A 26,411-nucleotide genomic window follows, 5' to 3' on the forward strand; every position below is an offset into this window, starting at 1 on the left:
GTAAGTTCTGGGATTGACTGACTGATCAGGCTGAACCTGTCAGAACTGTACTCTATGTATGGTGATTGTTCATCACAATTGTTCTGAATATGTTTTTGCAGCCAGATCCTATCACCAGCAATCTTTGCACCTTAACCTGTCACAGTTTTCTATTACAATAATAAAAGATTATTGTTCTGTAAACTGTCTCTCGAGCTGTGAGTCCTTCAAGAGCATTAACAGTGCACAAAATACTCGAGTGTGCAGCCCTGGGAGAGGGCCTCTCTAATGCTTTTGGTGTGCATTCCTGGATCTCTTTTCCTGGTGCCAAGAGACCAGATAAAGGTGTAGAAACCCTCAAAGAGGGTTTTGTGTTTCCATGTGACCCTGAAAAAGTCAGCTGAACCACCTTCTGATCCAGTAGACTATTCACTATTCAGTGAAGAGTTGGTCATTAGGAAGAATTTCTTCACAGAATGGGTGATTAAACTTTGGGAATGAGCTGCTCAGGGAGGTGGAGGAGTCACCGTTCTGGATACCTTTAGGGAAAGACTGGACATGCGCTCAGTGCCATGGTCTGGTTGACAGGGTGGTCACTCATAAGTTGGGCTGGGTGAGCTTAGAGGTCTTCTCCAACCTAATTGATTCTCTGATTCTGTCCCCATAGTGGGACCCTAATAGACTGGTCGGGCACAAGTGTCTCGGTTTTCCTGGGACGCTGACAGTGATCAAACACGAATGGTTTGGGAAAATCTCAGTTTCCTGGGAGAAATTCCCGAACCCCACCTTGTACTGAGCCCTCCTGGACGCTAGGGGGCGCCACACCCTCACCACCCTCGCTCCGCTGCCATGGCAACGGCAGAGGAGGCGCGGCCAGCTTGATGTCCTGCTAGGCAACAGGGCACCGGGGCGGGGCGGAACGGCCGCCGCAAAGCTGCTACTTCAGTGTCGTAAAAAGAGAAAAAAAATCGAAACCCCGTGGTGCTGTAAAATGCCGTGAGGCGCGGCCGGCGGGGCTTGAGGGACAGAGCTCGGGCCCGGTCCCGCTCCATATGCCCCGAACCGCCCCGTCCCACTCCATGTGGGGCCGCTCCTCGTCCACAGCCTCCTCATCCTTCTACTATGGCCCGGAAAACAGTTAGCAGGAAGCGGAAAGCGGCGGCGGCTGCCGCCGCGGGGACCGGGGGACTCCAAGGGGAGCAGGTAAGGGGTGAGACGGGGGGCAGGGGAGAAGCGCTGGTTCCCGGTGGTGGGAAGGGGGAGAAGCGCTGGTTCCCGGTGGTGGGAAGGGGGAGAAGCGCTGGTTCCCGGGGCGCGGCGGACGTGGCTGTCTCCGGGAGGAAGGGGGTGACCCCGTCCGAGGGATGGGGAAGGAAGGTGTTCGGGGCTTCTGGGCGGCGGAAGCCACGCTCCCGGTGGTAGCCAGGGATGAGGAGCCCCCGGTCTCGGTGTCACCTGGGAGGGACAGCCCCGGTCCTGGTGTCACACTAAGCGGGGCAGCCCCCAAGTGCCGGGGTCACCGGGGAGAAGGAGCCCCTGGTCCCAGGGTCAGTGCCCCGCTCTGTGCCCGCGCCCCGGGGCTCGCGGTGCCCCGTTGGGCTCGGCCGTTGTTCGGTCGCTGCCGCGGAGCGATGATGGCCGGATGGCTCTGGCCCGGCCGGAGGAGGCCGAGCGCCGCGGTCGGTACCGGGGAGTCACCGGGGTGTCACCCCTGCTCCTGCCGGGCTGGGGGGGAGAGCTGTGTGCGCTGCCCCTCTCCCGTTCCAAGCGCTCCGCTTTTCCCGTGAGCATTGGGCGTACCAACGGTGCCGAACCGCCACCGACTGTCGTTATATTGACGCCGTGTTACTCCTTTAGCAGATGTTTAATTCACACTGCTAAAGGTTTGTCAGCATTCCCGAGTTAATTTCCTTGCGCGGTGTTCCAAAGGCTTCAGGGTTTTGCCGGGGATATCGTTGAATTTGAAAGAGTGGTGTCTTAAAGTTTGTTTTAGTTGCTTTATCCAGTGTCTAACTTTATTATCCACAGTACGGGTGGGATCACTCTGTTCACAAAAGGAAAAGGCTCCCGCCGGTGAAAAGGTCTCTAGTGTACTACGTGAAAGGGAGAGAGGTCCGGATGCACAATGAGTCCAGCTACCACCGCTTGTTGCATGGATACGCGGCCCAGCAGCTCCCAAGCCTCCTGAAGGAGAGGGAATTTCACCTCGGAACACTCAATAAAGTGTTTGCCTCCCAGTGGCTAAACCACCGACAAGTGGTGTGCGGGACAAAATGCAACACGGTGAGTGCCCCCTCTCGCTGTTTTGTTTCCCTCTCCTCTATAATTTTTTCACCTCCACCCTCAAACGATGCTTACCATAATCAAAGTGCGTGGATGACCAGGGGAAACATTAGGAATTAGGAGTGGAGTCAAAATCGCGCCCCATTAACTTTCAATGAAAGCAGTGCTTAAGTATGATCTATTCTCATCGGAATGTGTGGCACTGTAAGCCCCAGCACCTCTGGAAGCCCCAGAGGCACCTCTGGAAGCATCTGTGTGACCTTACAGAGCGATTTACACCTGGTTGTCGGATGAAGAGCCAACAGTGGGATTGGATCTTTCCTTTTGTCCTGCAGATGAGAAGCTAATGGACAGATATTTGTGTCTCTAATGATGGCTGTCAGTGCTTGGCCAGACTTGCTGTGAAGGTTTCTTTTTTCTGTTACTCTCAATCTTACACAGTTTGGTTTTACATGCGGTTCTGCGCTGATGGCTTTTAAAAGTTGTTCTAAAACTGTGGTTAAACTCGAGGTATTTGTCAGAGCAGCCAGAAATGTTCTGAGGTTAAAAAAAAAAAAAAATTTCAGATCTTCTGTGTTGCTTGTTGACTTCATAATTATTCACTCTAAAACCTTTTCCAGTGTTTGAATAGCTTCTGTGGTTTATATATCTTTACATGCTTCTACAGAAACTGACAACTCCTCAGGTTCTTGAAGTGATGCTTTGACACATTTCAGGGGAATATTAAAATGGTGTCTAATCCTGTGGGATTAGTAAATGGAAGAGACCATATTTCATAGGTATTATTCACCACCAGAGTTAGCAGTCCAAGGTCATTGGCTGAGGTTGCAGTTTCATGCAAGGAGTTGTGATTGAATTGGTGGAAAATCCTAAACTGCAGGTTAGTTGGTGCCACAGATGGGAATTGAGGGTTACAAGGAATGAATGCATAGATGCAGCAGCTCTTAAATCTCAGAGCATATCAGGTGCTGCAATTGCTTCTTTGCCTCAAGATCCTTCTGTGCCAAAGCCTTGCTCAGTGGTCTGACCAGCCCAAGGGTTAGTGGGCTGTTTTTTTCCATTTCTGATGAAACCTTCTGGGATGTTCTATTATTATTCGCAGTTGCACAGGGGGAGGCTTTTATGCAGTAGCTCTGAAGAAGCAAGGCTGAACTGTATAAACAAAGCAATCTTTTAACAGCAATAAGCTCAAAATAGAATTTCTCTGCCTACTTTCTCCACATACATTCATCTCCTCAGCCAGTCAGCAGCCAGCACTGCTTGTGGTTGTAGAGCTGCTTATGGGAGACAAACTCCTGCTGAAACACAAGCTCCCAAAGATCTTGCTTACTCTAGCGAGATGACTGTGTGTTTTATAGAGTTGCCACGATTTTGCTGTGTTCTGTAACTTTTGTAGCTCGGGCGCATCTGCAGCGAAGATAAATGGGCAAGTGGGTTGTTAACGCAACCTTGCAGAAAATTGTTTGGAACCAAGCAATCATGAAGCTGAAGAGGGATGCAGTAGTATTGTTGTTCCCTTTGCACATGCTGCAACCAAGAGTGTTTGTCCACAGCCAGACTTAATGTTAGAGACAGACCTCCTCTGTCATTGAGCAAAATAGTGATTGCAAAAGAAGTTCCTGAAGCACTGTGAAAGATCATATATGAATTATGACTGCTGTAATAGCTGTACCTTGCTTGCTTTGTGCTCGCATTTGAACAAGTAAAGCATTAAACTCTACACTCTAATTACGAGATTTTTCTCTCTCATCTCCTTAGTGAGTGACCTATTAAAGAAAAATGCCTTTGCTGATTCTCATATGCTGAAGTTGTGGCATTCAAGTTGGGAGTAAATTGAAAACACCTTGGTTGACTTCAGTGAGGTTTGCTGCATTGGAGTTGCCTTTAATTAAAGTTATTGTAAGAGAAAAATATAAACTATAGCAGTTATTTTGATCAGGGCTTGACTGTGGCACTGAGTGCTTTTAGCATTTAATTTATAAATTACCCTTCACTGTGCAGTGCTAGGAGGATTCAGTGTTCTTAATGACAAAACAAAAATACGCTCTTGTCATAGAGAAAGAAGTTTGGGTTTAGTCACTTGGCAGTTACTAGTTACTATAAAAGTACTGAAGAGAATATGGAGATTTCTGTCAATTACTCTTTTTTTTGATGACAATTACAATTTGTTCAGTTATATGGAGTAACTTTTTATCTTTAAAACTATTCCAGGGAGTGAAATAACTTTATTCTACTCCAGTGGACCATGGTGCTCATAGTTGAGCAGTAAATCAAATATTTCAGATATTTGTGTTATGTAAAGGTGCATGCTTTTTCCAGTTGATTTAAAATTATGGGAACTATTGCAAGAATTCAAGCACCTAAAATTTCGAATTAAATCACCCAGACTTTTCACCTGGGCTTTGCAGAGCCGGGATTCCTGTTTGTAAGAATTTCCTAGACCTTGCACGCAATGGGCTCCTTAATGTTTTTCCAATTCAAATGAATGAGCAGGGAACTTGGTAAGGGTGCAGACATTTAGGGTGTGTTCTGATAGGTATCTAAATTACCAAAAACTGATGCTTGTGAAGATACATAGAAGAAACTGTCTCAGAAGAAGATATGGTCTGTAATCTGCAGTCTTCTGAGAGAAACTTATGAGACTTAGGTAGGAGATAGGCTTATGGCAGACAAAAACATAGAACACAAAGTTCCTGTGTTTTAGTTTGGTTTTTTTTTTTCCTCTTTACTATTTCAGGAAATTATGAAGAATAAAGTAGCATCTAAAAAGTAGTTTTTGTAATAATTTTTCAGCTTCTTTTGCTCTGTTAGTTATGTGTACATGTTCAAGATATAATCCTTTCTCTAATTGCAAAGTTAAAGATGAAAAGCTGTAAGAACTGTAAATCATTCCCTAAATACAAGAAGCTAATTAGTTTCCAGTTGCTTGAGAATATATTTGCTTGGAATCTAGTTTGTTTTTTTTTTTTTTAATTTTTCCAGACAAGCGCTATAGATGTATTTGTGTTTGAAAACTTCCTTTCTGAATGCCCTGAATTGATTTCCAAGGCAGCTTCTCCAAGGCATGCTTGGGTTGGTTTCTGAATGCTGGCTGAAACCTTTTCTGTCTTTAGCAGATTGCTGTGGTGTTTCCTTGGCTGCCCTGCTGTAGGTCACCAGCTCTCATTTCCCATTAGAGACTTTAAACTTGTTTCAGGAGATCCTGTGTCTGTTCTGTGCATCTCATACAGTTACAGCCCGGTCTTGTAGTCCTGAGATTGTGGTGAGAGTGCAATGGGAAGTTCCTCCTCTCTCTGTGAACGTGTACTGTCTATGAGGAAAATTATTTCCACTTGCTTTGCAAGTTAATGTGTCTTCTGGCTTTGCATATGTGAGGAAGCGTTGAGGTGACAGCTCATTTCTGATCACATCTAGAAAATGAGAAGTCTCCTCCAGTTTGTAGCTCTACTCAAAGTCCAGTGAAGAGTGACTGAAACTTGGTGTAAATCAACTTTTGATGTCTGTAGTTGATATCTCCATTCACATATCTTTCAGTGGCTCATGACCAGATAGCCTGGTGTTGATTTCTTGTCTGAAGAGTATTTGCTTTTCTGTCAACTGCATGTGACAGAACTGTCTGGCAGTTTCTGTTCCAGGTATGATATGAGTTGTAGGGATGCCCTTTAGCAGACGTCTGTCACTTCTCCATCTTTTGCCATCTGTCAGCATGTATTAACTGTCTCCCAGCCCCCTGAAATTAAACATGGAGGGCCAAATGCAAATAAAAAATTACAAATGTGATTTTGGCACTGCACAAATGCAGTAACATCAAAGTCTATGGCTATTATCTGGTAGTGCTTCAGAGTTTGACAGAAAGATGGAGTGCCTCATTTCAGGGTCTTGTCTCTGGATATGTGAATTCAAAGTCAACCAACTTGCTGGCTGCTTTTACTTCTCCTCACTTCTCAGGTGGTTTCTTTATATTGTGGATTGTTTTGCTTGAGACCCTTTCTAGAAGGATGTGCAAGGCCATTATGCCCTTGAGTTGCCTCTACTGCATAACCTGTTTTGTGCTAAGATTAATGCATGTTAACGTGGCTGGTGTAGCTGCCTTTCCCTGTGATGTTCGAAAAGTCATATCAGGAAAATGAAGTCCCAGGTACTGGAAAAGGGAAGCCATTGTATCTCTCTGGAGAAGTGGTAGAAAGAAAGACTCCAGGAACTACTGACCTGCCAGCCTCCCCTCTGTGCCTGGGAAGATCGTGGGATCTGCTTTCCTCCTAGAAACTCTGCAAAGGCACATGGAGGACAGGGGGGGTGAATTGAGGCAGCCAGCATGGCTTTACCAAGGGTAAATCCTGCCTGACAAACCAGAGGCCTTTTGTGATGCAGTGATGGCAGGGATGGACAAGGAAAGGGTTACAGATGTCATTTATCTGGACTTTTGTACAGCCTTTGACACAGTCACCCACAACATCCTTCTGTATAAATTGGAGAGAGATTGATTTGATGGATGGACTGTTGGGGGGTGAGGCGTTGGTTGGATAATCACATCCAGAGAGTTGGTTGGATAATCACATCCAGAGTTGGTTGGTTGGATGAGTCGAGTCCTTCACGGATCCGTACAGGCACCAGTGTTGTTTAATATCTTCATTAAGGGCATATATAGAGGAATCCAGTGCACTCACAGCAAGTTTGATGGCAGCACCAAGCTGAGTGGTGCTTTGACACCTGAAGGATGGGATGCCATTCAGAGACAAGCTCAAGGAGTGGGTCCATGGGAACATCATAAAGTTCAAGGCCAAGTGCTGGTGCTGCACCTGGGATGGGACATCCCTGGTACCGGCCCAGGCTGGGCATGAGCAGCCCCAGAGCAGCCGTGCCCAGAAGGGCTTGGGGGTGCTGCGGGTGAGAGGCTGCACATGGCCCAGCCATGGCACTCCCAGCCCAGAGAGCCAAACGTGTCCTGGGCTGCACCCAGAGCCCCGTGGGCAGCAGGGCAGGGAGGGGATTCTGCCCCTCTGCTCTGCTGAGACCCACCTGGAGCCCTGCATCCAGCCCTGGGCTCCCAGCACAGGAACCACAGGGACCTGCTGGAGCCAGCACAGAGGAGCCACCAAGGTGATCAGAGAGATGGAGCATCTCTTCTACAAGGAAAGGCTGGATTAGAGGAGGCTCTGAGAAGACCTTATAGTGTCCTTCCAGTACCCAAAGGGAACTTTTAAAAAAGATGGCTTGTTGTGACTGGAGAAGAGGTGATGGTTTTCAATTAAAGGAGTCACACTAGATACAAGGAAGATTGTTAAGCTTTACCATTAGCGTAGTGACACACCAGCATGGGTTGCCTACACAGCTGATGAGTGCTCTATCCATGGAAGCATTGAAGGACAGGTTGGACAGAGTTCTGAGTGACCTGGTCTAGCTGATGTCCCTGCTTGCTGCTGGGCACTTGGATGAGACAATCTTTAAGGGTTCCTTGCAACACAAACCATGCTATGCTGCTTTATTTTGATCTTCAGCAGAAAGGGGACATACCATGCCCGTTTGGTAAAGTGTCCATGTTTCTTTGGGGCTTGGCATATATTAGTAAATATGTATTGCTACAGAAAAAAGAACCTGATGCCAAGTGTTTTATGAACAGAAAAGAAAGAGATTTATCATCTGAATAAAAGTCAAGGCTGAGAACTTAGAAAAATCAATCACTGCTACTCAGGTGTGACCAGAAATACTATTGATGTAATAGCACAATAAGTATTGTCTTCTTTTGTTGTTTTGTTAGCAAAAAACATATTTGAAGGACCACAAGTAATAATTCTCCAACTTGGCTGTGGGAGAGATCTTTTTGTGACCAGCCTTAATTAGTCTGGAGTCATGCCTCTTGCACAAGTGGATGTTCCCACCTGCTCATTTTGGCTAGCACTGGCTATGGAGCTAGGCTAGTGCATGTGGCTAGGGAGTCATCTGGATTAGCTTGCTGCTTTGTGTGCAGACAGGTTTTCTTGTAGGGTTAGTTTCACCAAGATAGATACAGTCGACCTTGCAGCTACTTGAGCACTAGTTATTGTCACAAGGGTGATGAGACTGTTTAGGTGGATGGTGAGGAGGAGGCAGGTAGGTTCTCAAAATAGGCTTAAGCCAGTTGTGAAACTTGAACGTGATTGAGTCTCTTTTAGCGACTGCTTTTAGCAGGACAGTGTACTTATATTGGGTTTCTTTCAAAAGTTACTATGAATGACAAGAATGTGCCCATGATTTCTGAGAGCACTGTGTGAAGAGCTGGTGCACAGAGCATGTTGTGAGCTCTTGCACAAAGAATGAACAGTCTCTTTCATGCATGCCATTTGCGCCTTTTAGATCTCCATCCATCTTGCTTGTGTAATAAAAACAGGATGGTGCCGTTTATTTTTGTTTTGATTGATTTGTACAACCAACTAAAAGATAGGGTAGGATTTGGAACTGTTCATCTGCTGTTTTTTGTGCAGGGGCAGCAGCTGAAGACACGAGTCTGTGCTGCCTTGAGATGGCATTCATAGACCTCTTTTTTAATCTTGTTGTTTATAGTGAATGCTTTCAGTTGAAGATACATGGGAAGGGAATTTATCTGTATTGGATTGTTAGCTTTCTGTGTGTTTCTTCCCCCTAAATTATTGTGTCCTGAAAGGCAGGCCAAAAAAATGAAAAAACCCGGTAAACCATTCTGCTCTCAGTATTGCGTATAAGAGTATGATGTGTTTTGCAGTTCATACTCTCATCCTTGGATACTCTGTTTCCTGCCGCAGTCTTTACTTTTGGCAAGTTGATTAATGAACTTCCCTCATCAGTGAAGCGAGGTAGTTCCTTGATTAACTTGATCATAAGCAGGTTGGACAGCCAAGAAAACAGCCATATAGTAATTGCAGGGAAGCCTTTTGCTAAAATGAGTTCTCACCACTTCTGCAGGCTGAAAGAAAAATAAGTGTACAGCTATCACTCTCTGCAAATGTGCAAAGATCATGAAGTTTCATGGCTATGTCAGCTGTAGTACCTAACCATGCTTGTCTGGCCTTGATCCTTGAGTGATAGCGCTGTTGCAAGCTGTGCATCCAAACTGCTTTAAAAAAAAGAGGGGAAATTGATTTCTCTCTTCTGTGTCATCCAGCCTGTTTCCTTGTTAGAACACAGTTGTCTGGCATAGAGCATGGCAGCTGAGTCTGCTCTGTTTCTCACAGATGAAGTGTGGTCCTTGCACTTCTGCCAGATGGCTGAAGCAATCCAGATTTGGTAAATCCTGGATGTTAAGTTGTTTGGCATAGTAAAGACTGACATGCATGTTTTATTAGAAGGAAGAACCAAATTTTGTGCAAAGCTTAAAATCAAGAGACAAATACATGCAATTCAGTGTTTGGTGGAGTTTTTTTTATGTCCAGCGAAAACATTGTGGGCTGGGTTTTAGTTTTTATACAATGAGTAGCTGGGAAAAAAAATCTTATTTCTCTTTGAGATAACTGAACCATACAGTAATTTTCTCTGTTATCAGGAGTTTGTCAAGACTTCTAATGTCTACTCTGCTTGGAAGTTGTTGGCAGATGTACTTATTTAAGCAGCTGAAAATAGTTTGTATTTTATTTATTCTGGTGTCTTTAAAACTTCTGAAATGGTATTGAAATTTTCTGCTGGGTTCTTCTCTTGTTTCTTAACATTTCTCCCTTTTTGGCTTTAAAAATGTCTATCGACTGTGGCTCATCTTGGCTTCTGTGTGCTGGATTTATAGGGATGATTTCTGGGCAGCCAGAGGTGCGGCTTTCAAGTGTGAGCTTTTGCTTCCTGTTATGCCCCAGGTGGTGTAAGAATCTCTGTGTGTAGGCAGTGGTTGCTTATTTTACTCAAGGGAGGTGATGGTTGTTTTTAAACTACTCTTTGGCCAAGTTCCTTACCAAGCAAGTGGAGAAGTTATTGCTTTGACCTTTACATCCAAAACAACATAGCCAATCCCTTACATGTGCAAAGTTGAAGTTCTTTATCTTTTTAGTCTGATTAGTTTAGAGTTTAGGTAAAAGTATTTTGCGTTAGAGTAAGTTTTTATAAACCAACACAGGTGTATGATGAGGGTGTCAGACTAGAGAATGCAAAGGGGTTTTAATTTCATTCGTCCTACCAGTTGACTTGCACTTCCAATCATGAATCTGTTACAGCTGAAGCACAATTCTTCTGAGTCCATGAAAGTCCTTAGGTGTGGATATGTTTTCCTAATTAGTACAACATTAGGACCTGCACCTGACACCTGCAAGCTTTAATCCTAACTCATAAACTGTTAATTTTTTTTAGGGTTTTGGGTTTTCTTGAGTAGTTTAAGGGGGATCGGGGAGGCAATTGGGCATTTCTGCTGGAAAGAAATACTGGGCAGGAAGGGAGATATGCACTCATATGGAGAGGACAAGGGAGGGTGAGAGGAGAGGAAATGACTGATCCTGATTCTTCAGTGCAGGTATTAATTTTCAGGTGGTTAAGGCAGAAGGACTGCTGTGTGCATTGTGTTCTTCCCAGCTGTCTCCAGCAGTGAAAGCTTTGTAAGGCTTGGGAAGAGTAAGGAGTGCTTCCCTCCTACTCAGCTACACCAAAGCTGTTGCCATACACCACATGTTTGTGCAAAATAAAAAAGTAAACATGAAAATGCAGTCTCTGTAGGAATCATCTGTTTGTGCAAAACTGCTACAACAATCAATTGTAGGATGAAGTTGATGCATAATTCTAGACACAACAGACCAATAGCAACGAGTGGATTTCATCTTTTCTGTGGAATGTGTATCAAAATTTTATCAGGTTTTGATAGTATGTTAGTATTCTGCTAGTTCAGTACTAGCAGAAGTAATAGATATGCTGCTAAATTATCTTAATGTTATTTTTCCTATGCTTTTATTAAAGAACAGATCTACACTCTGTATTGAGTTCACCAAAAGCAGCTTGTATGCATAACTTCTCTCTAAGAACCTCTAGATTTTCTTCTGGCCTTTTAGAAATGTCTGACAAAGGATTTCAGAACAATTTCCTTAAGGTGTGTATTTTTGAAATTTGTATTGACGGTTTTTGTTGTTAGTGTTGTCATCTTTGGTTCACTTCCAGAGGTTTTGAGACAACATTCTTGGTTATAGAAGGGACAGACTAAAGATGATGTAGAATTATAAACCTGGGCTATGGATTCTAGATCACTTGCCTTAGTGCTAAGTCAGCTTCAGATCCTCCATTTCGTTGCTTCACTCATGTTCCCTTACAGGGCTTTGTCTCCTCTGTTAGACCTATTTGACTGTCAGTGCAGGTGCCCTCTGAGCACCATCTGTAAAATGACCCAGCCCATGAGCCTCCCAAATGAAGTGCACTTTGGCAGGCAATGTAAACCTTTGTTCTGGTTTAAATTGTAATCTCGTGGTTGTATGTGTCTGAACTGATATAACCCTGGGCATAGGGTCTGTTTGAAGAGTTGTAAGGCTTTATAACAGTTTTCTGGCAAGGTGTCAGTGACATACTGCTCTAATTTCTTGTCTTTTTGTGGAATGAGGTATATAGCTAAATATCTTTCTTTCAGATGTTCACACAGGCAGTACTGTATTTAGTTACTATTCTCTGTTTATCACCAGAAAATAAATTCTACTTGCATAAACTGTTAGTCTGTCCAAGCCAAAACTTTATGGTAACTGTGTTACTTGGGAGGCAGGAAGAATTGTGCTAAGCTCCATGGGGCTTAATGGCTTTTTTGAGGTGGGTTTTTTCCCTCACTGTGGTAGGTGGAAATTGAAAGACAATATTGTTTTGTCGTACTGAACAGGGAAAAGAGTTTTATATTCAAGGTCTTTTTATTCAAGAGGGAAACCTCCCTTGACAGATTTCTCTCCTCTTCCTTCCATTACTGTGAAAATGAAATTGGATGATTGATTTAAACCCACTGTAATTGTTACTTAACCTGTTTTGAGAAGGAATTTATGCATTTTTCAGCAATCCTTGAAGCATTTGTGGATTTCAACTCAAAAATAATGTCAGTTCAAAATAGGGAGGATATTTGACCATCTTGTTTTTCTTATCTGTTTTTTTTTTCCCCAGTTATTTGTAGTAGATGTCCAGACTGGTCAAATTACCAAGATTCCTATCCTGAAGGATCGTGAGCCTGGCATGGTGAACCAGCAGGGATGTGGCATTCATGCCATTGAGATCAACCCCTCGAGGACCCTCCTGGCCACAGGTGGAGACAACCCCAACAGTCTTGCAATTTATCGTCTGCCTACCCTTGATCCTGTCTGTGTGGGAGATGTAAGTGGGAGTATCTGGGGAAAATGTATTCTCTCACTTAAAAAGTTACCATTTTGAAGTGTGTTTGATCAGAGCAAGGTTAATATTTAAGAGTCTTGTAATGAAGTAAAGTTCTGAAAACATTTCTGATTGAGTTGTCATTTCTGTTGTGGTATCTTAAATATAATTGAGTATTCAAACATGTGAGTGGATTTTCAGGGCTTTGGGTCAGATTTCTTCCTCACCTTCATTCAGATCTACTTTAGCTTACTTTTCAGCACAAAAAATGTAACAAAATCCTAAGTATTAAAGTCTAACTGTGGTGATGAGCTCTGAAACTATTTATAGTGAAAAAGCTCTTTTGAGAAATGAAAAATATGTTGCCAGTTTTTAAATTTTTCCTCTTATCCCAGTGCAGCTTCTGGATGTATTATTCCAGAGAGGGAACTTGGTGTTGAAGATTAGTTCTAACCTTGTGGCTTGTGGCAGTTCCATACAAACTGGTACTGTTTTTAAACATCCTGAGGCCTTTTTAAAATGGCCAGTCTTTAAAAAAACAGGCTAGAGAATATAGTGGTATCCTGTGAGTGCTTCTCTCTCATTTCTCCTTTTTATTCAGAATTTCATGTAGATGTTAACTGCAACAGCAGAGGTCAGGTCAGAGTTTCTGCAGCAGCAGATAACCAGCTAGAGCAAGACTTGACTGAAGATTTGCACGACTTGCTCTTCATTTGTGTCACTTTTTAGCTTTTTAAACAAAACTAGAGTCTTATGATCCTTTTTTTCCCCCCACAGGTTTCTCACACACTAAAGAAAAGAGTCTTGAAACATTAATCTTAGGTCATGTATTGTAAACATAAGATTTTGGTTATTTTTTATAGTAGGATATGTGTTGGAAGAAAAAAATCCAAACAAATAGATACTTTACAGAAGAATGCTGCTTTCAGAATGGAAAATGTGAGAATCCTGGAAATTCTTAGAATTTAGATTAATTTTTCCTTGCTCAGAGGCCTGTTTTTCCAAGACCTGTTTTTTTTTTTTTTTTTTTTATTAATTGCACAGTTCAAAAGCAGAAAAGTTAAAATTACTGCTAGGTACTTGAGGTGTTCCAGCTTGATATTGGAATCTTACCTGTATACTTTTAATGTAGGTCTGTCCTTCTGAGCTTGTACTAAAAATTGAAGTGAAGAATACTTGTCTGCTTTGAGACTGCTCTTGATTATAATGGCACAGAAAAATCTCTCTTTCTTCTTTTAGGATGGACACAAGGACTGGATTTTTTCAATTGCATGGATCAGTGATACTATGGCTGTTTCTGGTAAAATCATGCTTTTTCTCTTGAGTTTTTTTTTTTGGGCCCTTGTGTTTTAAACTTTCCTTCTCTCTGAATGTTATAGTGATGCCCAGTATTTGAGAAGTGTTAGGAAGGCACCTCTGTGGGGGCATTTAAACAATTCCTGGACTTAGTACAGTGCTTCATTTTATTTTGTTGTTGGGCCTTAGTCTAGATCTGATTTTCCTAGTATTAGAATATTATTGTGTTTCTAGTGACGGGGATGTTTCAACACCATGAGTTACAGGAAAAGATTCCACATAAGAGGAGTAATTTCAAGAGGGATGTTTAATAACTTCAGAACACTTGAGATCAATATTGGTTTCCTGAAGTCATGTGAAAGAGTAATGAGAACTCAGATTGTTTCATCAAGCTCTCAGTACAGTTGTTTGTGTATGTGTATATGTATATATGCACTTACACTATGGCAGTCAATACAGAGGGCTGTAATAGAGAAACTCAGTTAATGACTTTTTGGTGACTAGTTGGATAATCAATGTAGCTTCATAAAGAATTGCTTAGGTAAAGGTAAAAATAGTAATGTTTTGTTGCATTAATTCAGCAGTTTACTGCCTTTCTGTGCTGAAAGGGTGTACTGTTCTGTACTCAGAGTTGTCAAACTGCAGGTGAGAGAAAATCATAATAGTCTTATAGAAAAGTCACATATTTGAATTGGTTTAGTTTAGTAGGATTGGTTTAGTTTAGTAGGATTTTTCTTCCAAATCCAAAAAGCTAATCCCGGAATTTAATTTTTTAATTTAATATAAAACTTGATCCTGCAAGTCTCTACCCCAAATCTCTACAGCAGTTCCCTCACATTCAAGCTAGTAAGCTTGAAGAGAACAGCACAGGTGATTACAGATGTCCAGGGGAAAGATAAGGGCCTGATAGATTGCATAGCATGTGAGATGGAACTGATGGAAAGGTCAGGGGTGGATGTGTGAGTGGAAGTGTTCTCTACTGCCATATTCTCTGCTGTGGTGCTTATAGCAGGCTGGATGTAGGTTCCAGTCTGCACATCTCAGACACCAGGGAAAACTTGTTGAAAGCAATTATCAAGACTGGTTTCTAAACTGAATTCTTTAGAACTCACCGACAACCCTAATTAAGAGTGAAAAAAAGACAACTAACTTCTGAAATGACTTTAATTGTACAGATTTCAATTACATCTGTATCTGAAAGTGTTAAGCAGAAATACTTGAACTCCACTCTAGACATTGAGGATATAGCCAGTATTTTTATGGCAAAAAGCTTCAGATTAGATGAATAATTTCCAGGATGGCATGAGTTTAGGGTAGCAAATGATACTCTGCTTGGCTTCATGACTAACCAGTTGAACAACATACATAGACTTTTTCCCCTGCCAGGGCTATTAAAAGGGACAGCTTCCTCCGAAAGTATGTCAACATGTTTAGAAATTTTACTGCTGAGTATTCAGCCTCCATAACAAACAAGATTAGGTGCAATTAAAACCAATGGCATGTAATGGAGTGGCAAGATGTTGTGCTGCTGGATGCAAGTGCATTAGGATGCTCCTTTTTGTATTTTTCTCTAGTAGGTGACAGTGGCAAATGCCTGAATCCATCTGTGAGGGGGGGAAAAGCCACCTCTGCTGTGCTGGACCACTCCTGTTGCAACAAGATGTTTTGTTTTACTGTCTTTGCAGCTTTTCCCCTGTGAGATAGCAAAGCTGATAAGTTTAATAGCCTCATAGATATATAGCTTTTCGCTTTATGTAAAGAAATTGAGGTACCTGTCAAATCTGTCAGAGCTGACTTGGAAGTGAGTTGTCTGAACACCAGAAGAGATGTGTATAAGGTCTTGGATTAAGTCTGTATTGATCGGTGAACCAGAGGCATTCAGCTTTCTTGATGCAGTGTTCTTAACATTAGTGATTCATATCTTAGATTAATGTCTTCAAATTTAGTAGAAAAATAAAATGAGTTATTGTCTGTTTAATCTAAGTTACATTCTTTGAGAAGTGGCACAGGTTTTAGTGAAATAATTTTTCTGATAGATTTAATCCAAAGTGGTACAACTGTGATTAGAAATAAATGCTTATGTTCAGCTCACAAATTACTGTGTACTCAGCCATAAGCATACTGACAGAAATCAAGTAAACCCAAATTGGCATAAATCCAGCTGAGGTTTTTGTGGAAATATTTTGCATTGGTTTAACAGACTGGTTTACCAAGGCTGAGAGTGACAGGCTCAGGCTGAAGCTGTAGTGTTCAGTCACTTCTGAGTTCATTCTGTATATGAGATGATTATTGTTGCACAGGGTTGTGGGTTTTGATGCATCCTAATTAGTTTGAAAATATATGAGATTGGCTGGCTGCTTGGAAACCATAGAGACAGTTGACAGTGACTTCATAATATTCTGAACTTTACAGCTCAGTAAAATCATCCTTTTGTTAATATATGGGCACTAACAGCGTGTTGTGTTAGATTAAACTAAGAGTATCCTTTTTTTCAGACCCTATTGATTAATTCTTTTCTTAGAAAAGAGGAGTTCTGTATATGTGGAATGGACTATTCATATGTGGACTATTCATCAGGTTCCCGGGATGGTTCGATGGGTCTTTGGGAAGTCACAGAGGATGTGTTATCCAAAAGTGATGCCAGGCATAATCTCTCTCAAGTTCCTGTCTATGCCCACATAACACACAGTGCTCTGAAGGATATCCCCAAGGAGAACACCAATCCTGACAATTGCAAAGTCCGAGCACTGGCTTTCAACAATAAGAACAAGGTCAGTAAGACAAGCAAAACAGTTGAGAAGTCCTAAAACTGTCCCTGTGTATTGGAAAAACTAAAAAGTAACTAAATAGAATATGCCAGAGAAGCAAATTAATATGTTTTTCTTTGATTATTTTGCATCCTTGTCTTTTGAAGCAGTGGTTTTAATCTGCAACGTCTGCTTCTGCCCCAAGTGAATGGAGGAGTCCAGAAGGGAAAAAAAACCAACTCCAGACATTTTAGAAGGCACAGTTTTCCTGTGGGTTTGATTTTAGATTTGCATCTTAAGCAGGGAATAAAGAAATATTTACAAGAAGACAAGAAAGCACCAAAACATTTCTTGCAGCTTGAATCTCATTCTTTAGTGCTCTTTCTGCTTTCATTCACGTTCTGTGAAGACCAGCTAACATTTAACAGTTGCTATTTCAGTGGCTGAATCCTTTCTGTATTGCTCAGCAGATGAGGTGACTGACTCACAGGGCAGGCACTAGTGCATGCTTTGGGGTTATTTTGTTGGTATTTGACAAACAGTAAATGTCAATCTCCCCCATCCTGATTTCCTGTTATTACTAATGGGTGTAGCAATTCGTCCTTCACCATTTCTTTTTTTCCCTCCTGCACTCAGAGAACAGAAGAGGTCTGAAGCAAAGGTGGGAGTGCGTCTGAAGCACTGATCCTGTAGGCTTTATTTTTCACAATAGCTGTTAGTTACTCCTCCATGGTGGAAACTTGATATAACTTTTTCAGTAGGGAAGTGCCTGAAACTTGCTTTAGGCTTAGAATCAGTGTGGGACCTGTTGAAGAGAATTGTCAACTCTAGATTGTACTGTCTCATAATTCGTTATTTGATTGCCTAGCAAGATTTATGGTTTTGAAAGTTATTATTTACTCTTTTGCTAATTTAGATTCTACTTGACACCTGAAGTACTGTATACCATTCTATGAAGATCAGTATAAAATAAAAATTATCTTGATAGAGCCTTTACAGAATTATGGATGAATTCAATGCAGACTCTGCAACCTGCCTAGAATAGAGTGTGAGTTTGTAAGGATAGCTATAATGCTATCCTAGCTAACTCTCTTCTTTTTATTTTCCTTCTAATAGGAGTTGGGAGCTGTGTCCCTGGATGGGTATTTTCATCTTTGGAAAGCAGAGCACACGCTATCAAAGGTGCTTTTCTGTTTGTTGGAGTTAAACTTCAAAAACTGCAAGCAGTTAAGGCTGTTGACTATTCTTGATTTCCTTCAAATACTTGAAGAGCAGCAGTGTTTGTAAAACACTTAAAAGTTCTATGTAAAATGAAATGTCCTGAAATTTGAAGCTTGAAGAGGAGAGAAGCTCCGCACTCCCCTTAATTGAGAGGACAGGAAGCATTCTTAACTTTCTGCTAGTTTTGGGTTAGCTGAAGTGAAATATTGCATGGAGTACGGTGGATACTTGATCAGTAGAATTCATAAAGGAAGTTGCACTTATTTAAGTGTAATGGCAAATCAGAAGTTGCTGTGCACCTGCTAAAGATATAGCAGCAGCTTAGAAGGATCTAAAACAATTTATTGAAATGTCCATTTTTCTTGGCTTCGGCCTTTATTGTCTCAGTTTGCTTTAGATAAGACATGCCGTTGCTTTCAGGTTTTTTCCTTCTGGGCCTTATTTTTCACCTGCATTTTGTGTTTTATTTCCCTGCAGCTTCCTAGAACATAGTTTACAAAACTGTTTTGTTAACGCCTTCGTCTTTTCTTGTAACCGGTTGATTTTTATTTTTTCTCTTTCCAGTTACTTTCCACAAAGTTGCCATACTGCAGGGAGAACGTGTGTTTGGCTTATGGTCAGGAGTGGTCAGTGTATGCAGTAGGATCACAGGCACATGTCTCTTTTCTGGATCCAAGGCAGCCTTCTCACAATGTTAAATCTGTCTGTTCCAAAGAACGAGGCAGCGGTAAGAAACCTGGGAAAGGTGCTTCAAATGGTTTGCTTGCAGAAGTAGCTGTTAAAACTGTAGTAAGTCAAGCTTCTAATGCACAAGAAGCGCTTTTTAGTGATTGGCTAAATAATTAGCAGTGTATGTATAGATTTGGGTTTGTGACAGTATACCTGGAGCAACCAACAAACCAAATGTGACCAGCTCTGAAATCTAATGAAGGGCAACATCACTGCCATTAGGAGCAACTCAATTGTAAACCATCCAGATATTACTGAATTTTCAAAAGTGTGCATTTTTACTTCTGTGTATTTTTTACTGGGTCTTATTCTATTTTTTATCATCTCAAAGCAAATGTAGTCTTTTTACCACTATTTATACTGTTCTTGCATTCTTTTCTATGAATTAGAAAAAAGGCATGTTGCCTGCTTTGTGCTACCTTATTGGAAGTATGTGCTGTGAGGAAAAGCTTGCTTTGTAATTTTAAAGCAGTGACTGAGACTTGTGATTTTCTGTGTGATTTGATTGCTATTTCCTTTTCTCATGGATGCAGTATGTCCAGTTGAACCTTATACCAGGGCCAGGCCTGAGGGCTTGCAGAGTGCATGGTCCCATAAAGCTCTCTCCATATTCTTTACTATCAGGCATGAGAAGGCAAAGTGAGTGCTATATTAATCCCAGACCAGTAAGTTGCAGTCCGTACTTATCTTGTCTCTGGGCTTCCATCTCTTCTTGAAGCAGGTTACCAGAGGAGGACGTATGTTGGCAAAGATAGGAAAGTTTTATTTATGCAGTTACTGAGCGGTGTTGTCCAGATCAGTGTCAGAGTCTGCTGCTTTGAGTTATAGGAGAAGTATGTATAATGTCAGGAGAAATCACCTGAACATCTTACCAGCAAGACTGCTTGTCCTCACTTGCTGTTAGTGAGGATTCTGTCCAGGTCCTCACCCAGACACTGCAGTGTGGGTGCAGTGTGGGTACCTAGTGGTGGCTGGTGCCTGAAACCTGCCTCAAGTATGTGATCTTCCATATTGGGGAATAATGTGTGTAGGGAGTACTTTGAGGGGTTTCTCCAGTTCATGTCTGGAGAAAGCCTTTGTTCAGGGCTGTTTTCTCTTCTGCAGAGTAGGTGCATCTTTTTATTTGGCATGGTGGTGGAGGCATGTAAATAACAGCAATTCCCAAGATACTGATTGTTTGCACTTTATATTGATCTCCCTGGGACTTGGAGTGGTGTAGCACCTTTAGAAAGCAGGATCTCTATTGATCTGTGGACTAAAAGCTGATTTCAAGTGCTTTGCAGTGGTACCTGAATGTGCTTTAAGTTTCCAAATGCACCTGCTGAATGTAGTGAGTCCATGTTAACTTCAGTTCACTTGTGTAGTATACAAAAGCAGGTCACAGAAAGGTGGTGGCTCAGTAAGGCTGGAGCCGGGGCTGGCTTTCGTCTGCTGTAACCCTGTTTACACAGGAAAGTAATGAACGCTTTTTAGTACATCTTGTAAGTGTTGCTTTTCATAGCAGCTGTAAAGGGAAAGGCACACCTTGGACAGTAGCTCTTGATCCACGAAAGCAATTGCTCTCTGCTTGACTGGCCTGCAGAGCCATGTTATGTGCCCTGTCCTTCATGTCCTGAAGGCAGCAGACAGTGCTTGTATGGCATAGGCTCTGTGATTTCTTGTTTATGACATTCCACTACATCTTCATTTCTTTCCGGGATCTGTAGACCGTTCCTGCAGCATGGGAGTGAGGCTCAATATACTTACCTAAATTACCTAGGTCCACCAGTGGTAGTGGGCTGGGAGTATAGAACTTACTGTGATAGGTTCTAGGGACAGGCTGTATGTTTAGCTTGATGGGAATGATTAATCTGAGGTACTTCAGCCCCCTAGGAGACAATTTGAAATGCTGTTTTTGAAAGCCTGTTCTAAATACTTTCTTAGTAGTGGGTACATCATGGATTTCTTTGGTAAATTTCTTTGGTTAGAGAAAGATCCACAGTTGTTCTGCATTTTATAGCTTTCTATTAATACATTTAATTGAAAAGTAAATGCCATCTGCCTTGATACTCCATCATCTGTTTGTGTGAAATAAGTGTTCTCCTGGGTGGCTTGTCCAGAGCACTTCTTGGAGCAAAAATAAGAGTAGGTCCACTCTTGTGCCTTTCTGCTCTTATCCAAGTGACTGCTCTTGCTGACTGCAGAGGGCTTAAAGCTTTCTTGTGTGTCTTTGCCAGAGCCACCCAGATCTGATAGAGTTGGGGGAAGGTCTTCTGCTGTCTTAAGTGCATTTGTAGCTCTCTGAATTAAAGTGAAGATTGTTATATGAATCTCATAATTTATTTCAGTAGAGAGACAGTGGTTTCCCACCCGTTAAGCTCGTAGCCAAGACTTCACCCCATATCTGGAGCACGACAATGTGGCCTTGCCTTGTTCTAAGTCATCTCGAATGCTGGTGGCTGTGGATGTCACATCCAGTGGCAGAGGTAGAAGGATGAGGACATGTTTCTTGTTAGAACATTTTACAGAGGGGAAGGGGAAACTCCCTGATTGCATCCGCAGCTCCAGGTTGTCTGCTGTCACATGCACTGCTGGGAATAGTCCAAGATGATACAAGTTCTGTGGCATTCAGCCCTGCTTGGTGTGGTGACAACACTTGGCATGTGAATGTAGCTGACATGACTCACATATTTCCTCTCCTGTTTGAATGCTTGTTTAGGTTGTAATTCAGTGGTACTCTAAAGAGAGCCTAAAAAGCCCTTGGGTTTACAACCTGGCATTCTGTCAAGAAGGAAGGAGAAGGAAGAGTTGTTTGGAGTAGAGTGGCTACACAGAACAGTATTTGCACAATAAATGGAGATGAGATAACAGGATGTTTTGCAGATTGAAAATTCTTACATTCAGAATCTCCCCAAGACTAGTTCCAAGGGATCCTTGATTATCTGAGACCTCAAATTTTGATTTTATAAGAACAAAATTTACATTCTGTTCAATGTAATGGAATAAATGAATTGTGCTAACATGTTTAGTTTGAACTGTACCTTCCCATGTACTGGTGGAACATGGTGTTGTTTAGATGGCAAGAGTCCTGTTCTGTTTTCTTTCCTGGCTGAAGTGCTAAAAATGCCAGCTGCTGAAATTCAGGTGGGCTTTGAGAATGGAGTGGAGACAGATCAGGCTCATTAATAGTTCTGAAGGTATCTTATCAGCAAAGTGACTGGTGATTATTATGGTTACACTTGCTTACAGCTAGCCTGTTGATAAGCACAATGCACTTGGTGTCAGCTGGGACTTTCTTTTCTCAGATGGTCATTTACTGCAGATTAGCAGGAAGTTAGGGTGTGAGCTCAGGGAGGAAAACAGGATGATGTTCTTCCCTCTGTCTGCTGCTATGTACTCGCTCTTGGTGTGTTCACTTAAAGGCTTGTGCAGACAGAGCAAAGGTTCTCTGGACCCTAATTGGCTGGCAGACCTGAGGGCTGGTGAGGAGGAAGCTTCTTATTATGAACCATTGGTGTAGCTGATGGTCTCAAGGAGGAGGGCAGTCACGTAAGCAATCAAAGCTGCTGTTTCAATAGCATCAGTGGGATTTGTCTGCACTGCTCTGTAGCGGTGGGAAAACTTGTGTTTCCGAGAATACTAGTAGTTAATATTAGACATGAAGCAACAGCACTACAGAGCCAAAGCACCCCTGTTCCTTACTGCACTGTCCATCTCTTCTCTGTTTGACAGGTATCCGCTCAGTGAGCTTCTACGAGCACATCATCACTGTGGGGACAGGGCAAGGGTCCTTGTTGTTTTATGATATCAGAGCCCAGAGGTTCCTGGAAGAAAAGCCCCCCCGTGCCTGCTATGGACAGAAGCAGAAATTAGGAGGAAGTGAAATTTTGAAGTTGACAACTGGGAAAGGCTGGCTGGTAAGTAGTTTGTAGCTGTGATAGAGGTGGGGGGAAGTAGACCCATTATATGGGAGTGGCACAGAGCATGAGCAAGTTCTCTTTGGACCCGTTGTGTGAAATGTGTCTCAGTCAAACAGTATTCATGTAACCAGTAACTAAAACTGAAGAGCAAGAAGTGCTGCAGAATTGCATTCCACAAAAGCTTTATGAAAGAGTACTGAAGGCTATTTGTTTGAGTGTAAGGCATAGTGATTACAGTTCTTAAGCACGGATTCATAAATGAACTAGATTTTATTTCTTTGTATTTTCAAGTGTAATCTAACTTGTAGTTTTCAGAACCTCAAACAGAAAATCAATTGTCTTTCTTTAAAGCCATGGTAATCTAATGTAGTACTTGAAGCAAGAGACTTTGAATTTAATTGTTTGCAGTTTTAGAAACTGTGGCTTCCTAAGGTAATGCCTTGGCAGGCACTTGAGTTTGGTTTCCTGTATGTTATCAAAAAGCAGTTAATGACTTTGTTTAACTTAGCTCTGTTACCTTTTGTTGTATCAGTGCAATGTCCCGTCACCTCCCCATTCCAATGCTTGACCAAAATGTCCTTAGAAAAAGGTTCAGGACAACTCTGGTATCTTTTAGTTGACTTCTCTAAAGCTTCAGGACTGTTAAGAGAAAATACCCCTTTTAGGCTCTGTAAGCTACCAAATGCTTTTGTGAAACAGGGTTTTGGGTTTGTTTGGCAACAATAATGATCTAAACTTTGCCTTAACAGAACCATGATGAAACCTGGAGGAATTATTTTTCTGACATAAATTACTTCCCCAATGCTGTTTACACCCACTGCTACGACTCGTCTGGAACGAAACTGTTTGTGGCAGGAGGCCCTCTTCCATCAGGACTTCATGGGAATTATGCTGGTCTCTGGAGCTAATGATAACTCTTCATTCTGATGCTGATCTTTACACAGATTTCCACTTTTCTTTTCATTTTTTAAACAACAAAATTGTGTGATGCCATTGGTTCCTGATCTAAACACAAGTTATTTTTTTGGCAGAGTTTTGTGTTGGTCTCCAACAGTTTTGTACATCTTTTTGAACTAGTTTTTTGCTTTAACCTCCTTTATCCTTTATATGGAGGGGTATTGAAGTCCTTTTTTATTGTATTTACTCCAAATGACTCTTCCCTCCATTTAGGCTGGCTTGGCCATGTGTCCCCTCCTCTACTTTGCTGTGAGGTAGGATTTCTTTCTTATAGAGTGGTTGCTCCTGAGCTTTCTGTGAAAGTCTTGGGGCTGCATGTGTGCAGGTACTTTGTGTCAGTTACATTACCTGGAGTGAGGACTACTTGTAATTAAAAACTATTAAAAATATTTATAAGAGATAAGCTACTACTTTATCTGGAGAGCCTGGCCCTGGCCTGGGCTGATCATATTTTTTAAAAGTACAAGTCTAATGACACTGTTTTTACATAGAGGGATTTTAATCCATCCCTGGAGCCCAGGGATGGATTCCTTAGGGGTATTGACCATCAGATCCAAAGTGCAGGAGTTCTTAAAAATGCATTTGTGTTTGAATAGTAGTTTTCAGCAGTGCTAGGAGCAAAAATTGGTCTGTTTCTTCACTGCCTATCCCAGGTATCAGCTTGCACAACTGGAGTTTGTATAGGCTGTTCTGCAGGGTGACATTACATTGAGGGCTGCAGAGATGCTGAGAGGAAATGGAGGCTAGATATTCAAATTAACTAAATCTATCTGTTCTCCAGATGAGAAATGGTTTCTAAGTATGCTTGTTAGGGTAGCTTAAAATCTCTTCGTAAACTGCCTAAAACCTTGGACCTTTTTTATCCCAGGTTGTGGAAATTTTTCCCCCTTTTGCTGTTCTGGTTGGCCATCTGCTCAAAGAAGCCAATGGAATAAATAAACTATTTTTTTCACCCAGATTAAAGAGTGCATCTCAGACTTTACTAATACAAGTGAGCAGCTTTCTGCATAGGGAGGGTATCTTGGTGTTCCCTCACTTTGCGCTAGCATATGCTGTAGGAGAGGCTCAGGCTTTTCCAGAACCCCCTGCTGCCTTCTGTGTTCAGACTCCCTCCAACTTCATCTGGCACTGGGAGGGGAGAACAGATCCAGTGCCCATCAGGTCCAGCTGCGAAGTGTGTGCCTCCCAGGGTGATGGTCTTACCAATACTCAGATAAAATGTAAGACTCCAAGGTGCTCCTCCTTTTGGCAGGCACCAGACTCTCAGCTTGTTAGTGATGCCTCTGCTCTCTGCTGGAATAATGCCTTTCCCCTGACATTGGTGGAGCAAAGTGTGCCTGTGCCTCACAGCTTTGGTGCCACATTGTTGAAAGCGAAGGGAGACGACCCATCTTTGTTGTTGATCAGCATCGACTCCGATTTATTGATCAAATCAGCCACTTTTTATAATAGTGTTAATTAACTTCATGCATATTGCAAAATCCGAGCTCACAATAGGTTACAGAGAAAACTCTAACCCCTCCTTTTGTTTACAATACCCATGGTTGTTATTGAAACCAAAATTAGTGTTCTCACTGTGATATGAAAAGTTCTCAAAACCTTCCTATCTGTTCTCAAAACCTTCATATCTGTTTCCAGAGCAGCCAAGGACTGTTATGAGAAGACTGTCTGAGAATCCTGCTGTTTATAGAAAAGGTGCCTGAGAACCTAGTTATTTACAAAATCAAGCCTGGGAACTGCTGCTTTACAGCTGCCTTTTACTTTCCCATCAGCTGTCTACCTTCATGGCCTCTTTCTTTAAGCCATGCTTGAACCAGGCTGTCCACACCACATGAGCAGTTGATCAAACTGAGAGAAAAGACAAGACTGGGACATGCTCTGTTCTCCCATCTCTGTGAGAGATCATAGCTACCACTGCAGTTAATGGTCACAACCCAGAGCTAATCTGCATTTATCTTTACAGTCTCTCTCATCTTCAAACTAGTATCTTCATCAGTAACCCCAAGCAGTCAGCATCAGGCTTAAGTTCCAGCTGGTATGGAGACCTGGATGGAAATCCTACAAGGAGTGTGCAAGTCCCTCTCATTGGGATGGAAATCCTGGCAAGAGAACTCTCTCCCAGGTGTGCACCTGTACCAGAGGTACAATTAGCACTGAGCATTAATACAGGTGCTTCACAAGCCGTCTTCCAGTGTTTGATAATACCATTGTGGCCTGGTTGCATAAATGCATCAGTTCAAGGTACTGTGTGTGTGGCTAGACAGGCTTTTTTGTGAAAAGGTAAAATTATATACCATGAGGTAGCTGCTTTGGTTATTTTAGGGGCTTAGAAAAGTGGAAATATATTAAGAAAAACAAGTATTGGAGAAGAATGGCAGGATTTGTGTCCTTACAGCTACTGGGTAAGATAATTCTGTCACAAGAAATATGTTCTGCTTTGGTTTTTTTGTTTTTTAAATTTGATTTGGTTTGAAGTTTTTTGCTTTGTTTTTTTAAAGAAGCTAGATACTTGAATCTACCTGAGTGTCCTCCAGTTCTGCTGAAGCAACAGGTAATATCTGGGCATTTAGTATCAGCAGTGCTAAATGGGGACTCCTTGTCTGGAAATTCTAGCCCTGGTGTTGATCTATTAATTGAAGCATATTTTAGGCCATGATAGGAGGAAAAATAGTACATGTGTGGCCTTTAAACAAAAAGGCTGATTTTTCTGCAGTCTCTAGGTTACTGAAGAGGCACCACTGGAAATTGCCCCTCCCTACTGACTGATCTCCACAAGTACCTCAATATGTGCTCCTAAAGCCTGGTAATGTGAGTGTACTTTTCTCCTTTTTTTTCTTCATAGAAGGCTCTGCACAATTCTCAGATTAATCTGGAAAAAGATGTAAAATGTCTCAAGTCTCACATGCTTTTGTGTATTCTGTTTTCAGGGTGCTTTCTTGCAAAAATAACTTCTCACAGTAAGGGAGCCATCCTTGTTCTGTATAGAAATCCCCACAAAAAAACTAGGAACCAAACCAGATAATGCTGCAAGCACATAAACAATTTG

At 42.0% G+C, this 26,411-nt stretch overlaps 1 protein-coding gene across 1 annotated transcript; it reads left to right on the forward strand.

Annotated features, from left to right (window-relative positions):
- Window positions 1-985: 985 nt before the first annotated feature.
- Window positions 986-24,471, forward strand: DCAF12 (DDB1 and CUL4 associated factor 12). The gene is made up of 9 exons (XM_058823859.1): window positions 986-1,182; window positions 2,008-2,262; window positions 12,313-12,519; window positions 13,756-13,816; window positions 16,390-16,583; window positions 17,676-17,741; window positions 18,345-18,507; window positions 22,221-22,405; window positions 23,158-24,471. The coding sequence occupies exons 1-9, from the start codon at window positions 1,102-1,104 to the stop codon at window positions 23,314-23,316; spliced, it is 1,371 nt and encodes a 456-aa protein (XP_058679842.1). The 5' UTR covers window positions 986-1,101; the 3' UTR covers window positions 23,317-24,471.
- The last annotated feature ends 1,940 nt before the right edge of the window (window positions 24,472-26,411 follow it).

Source organism: Ammospiza caudacuta, chromosome Z (assembly GCF_027887145.1).
Source record: "Ammospiza caudacuta isolate bAmmCau1 chromosome Z, bAmmCau1.pri, whole genome shotgun sequence".
Taxonomy (NCBI): domain Eukaryota; kingdom Metazoa; phylum Chordata; class Aves; order Passeriformes; family Passerellidae; genus Ammospiza; species Ammospiza caudacuta.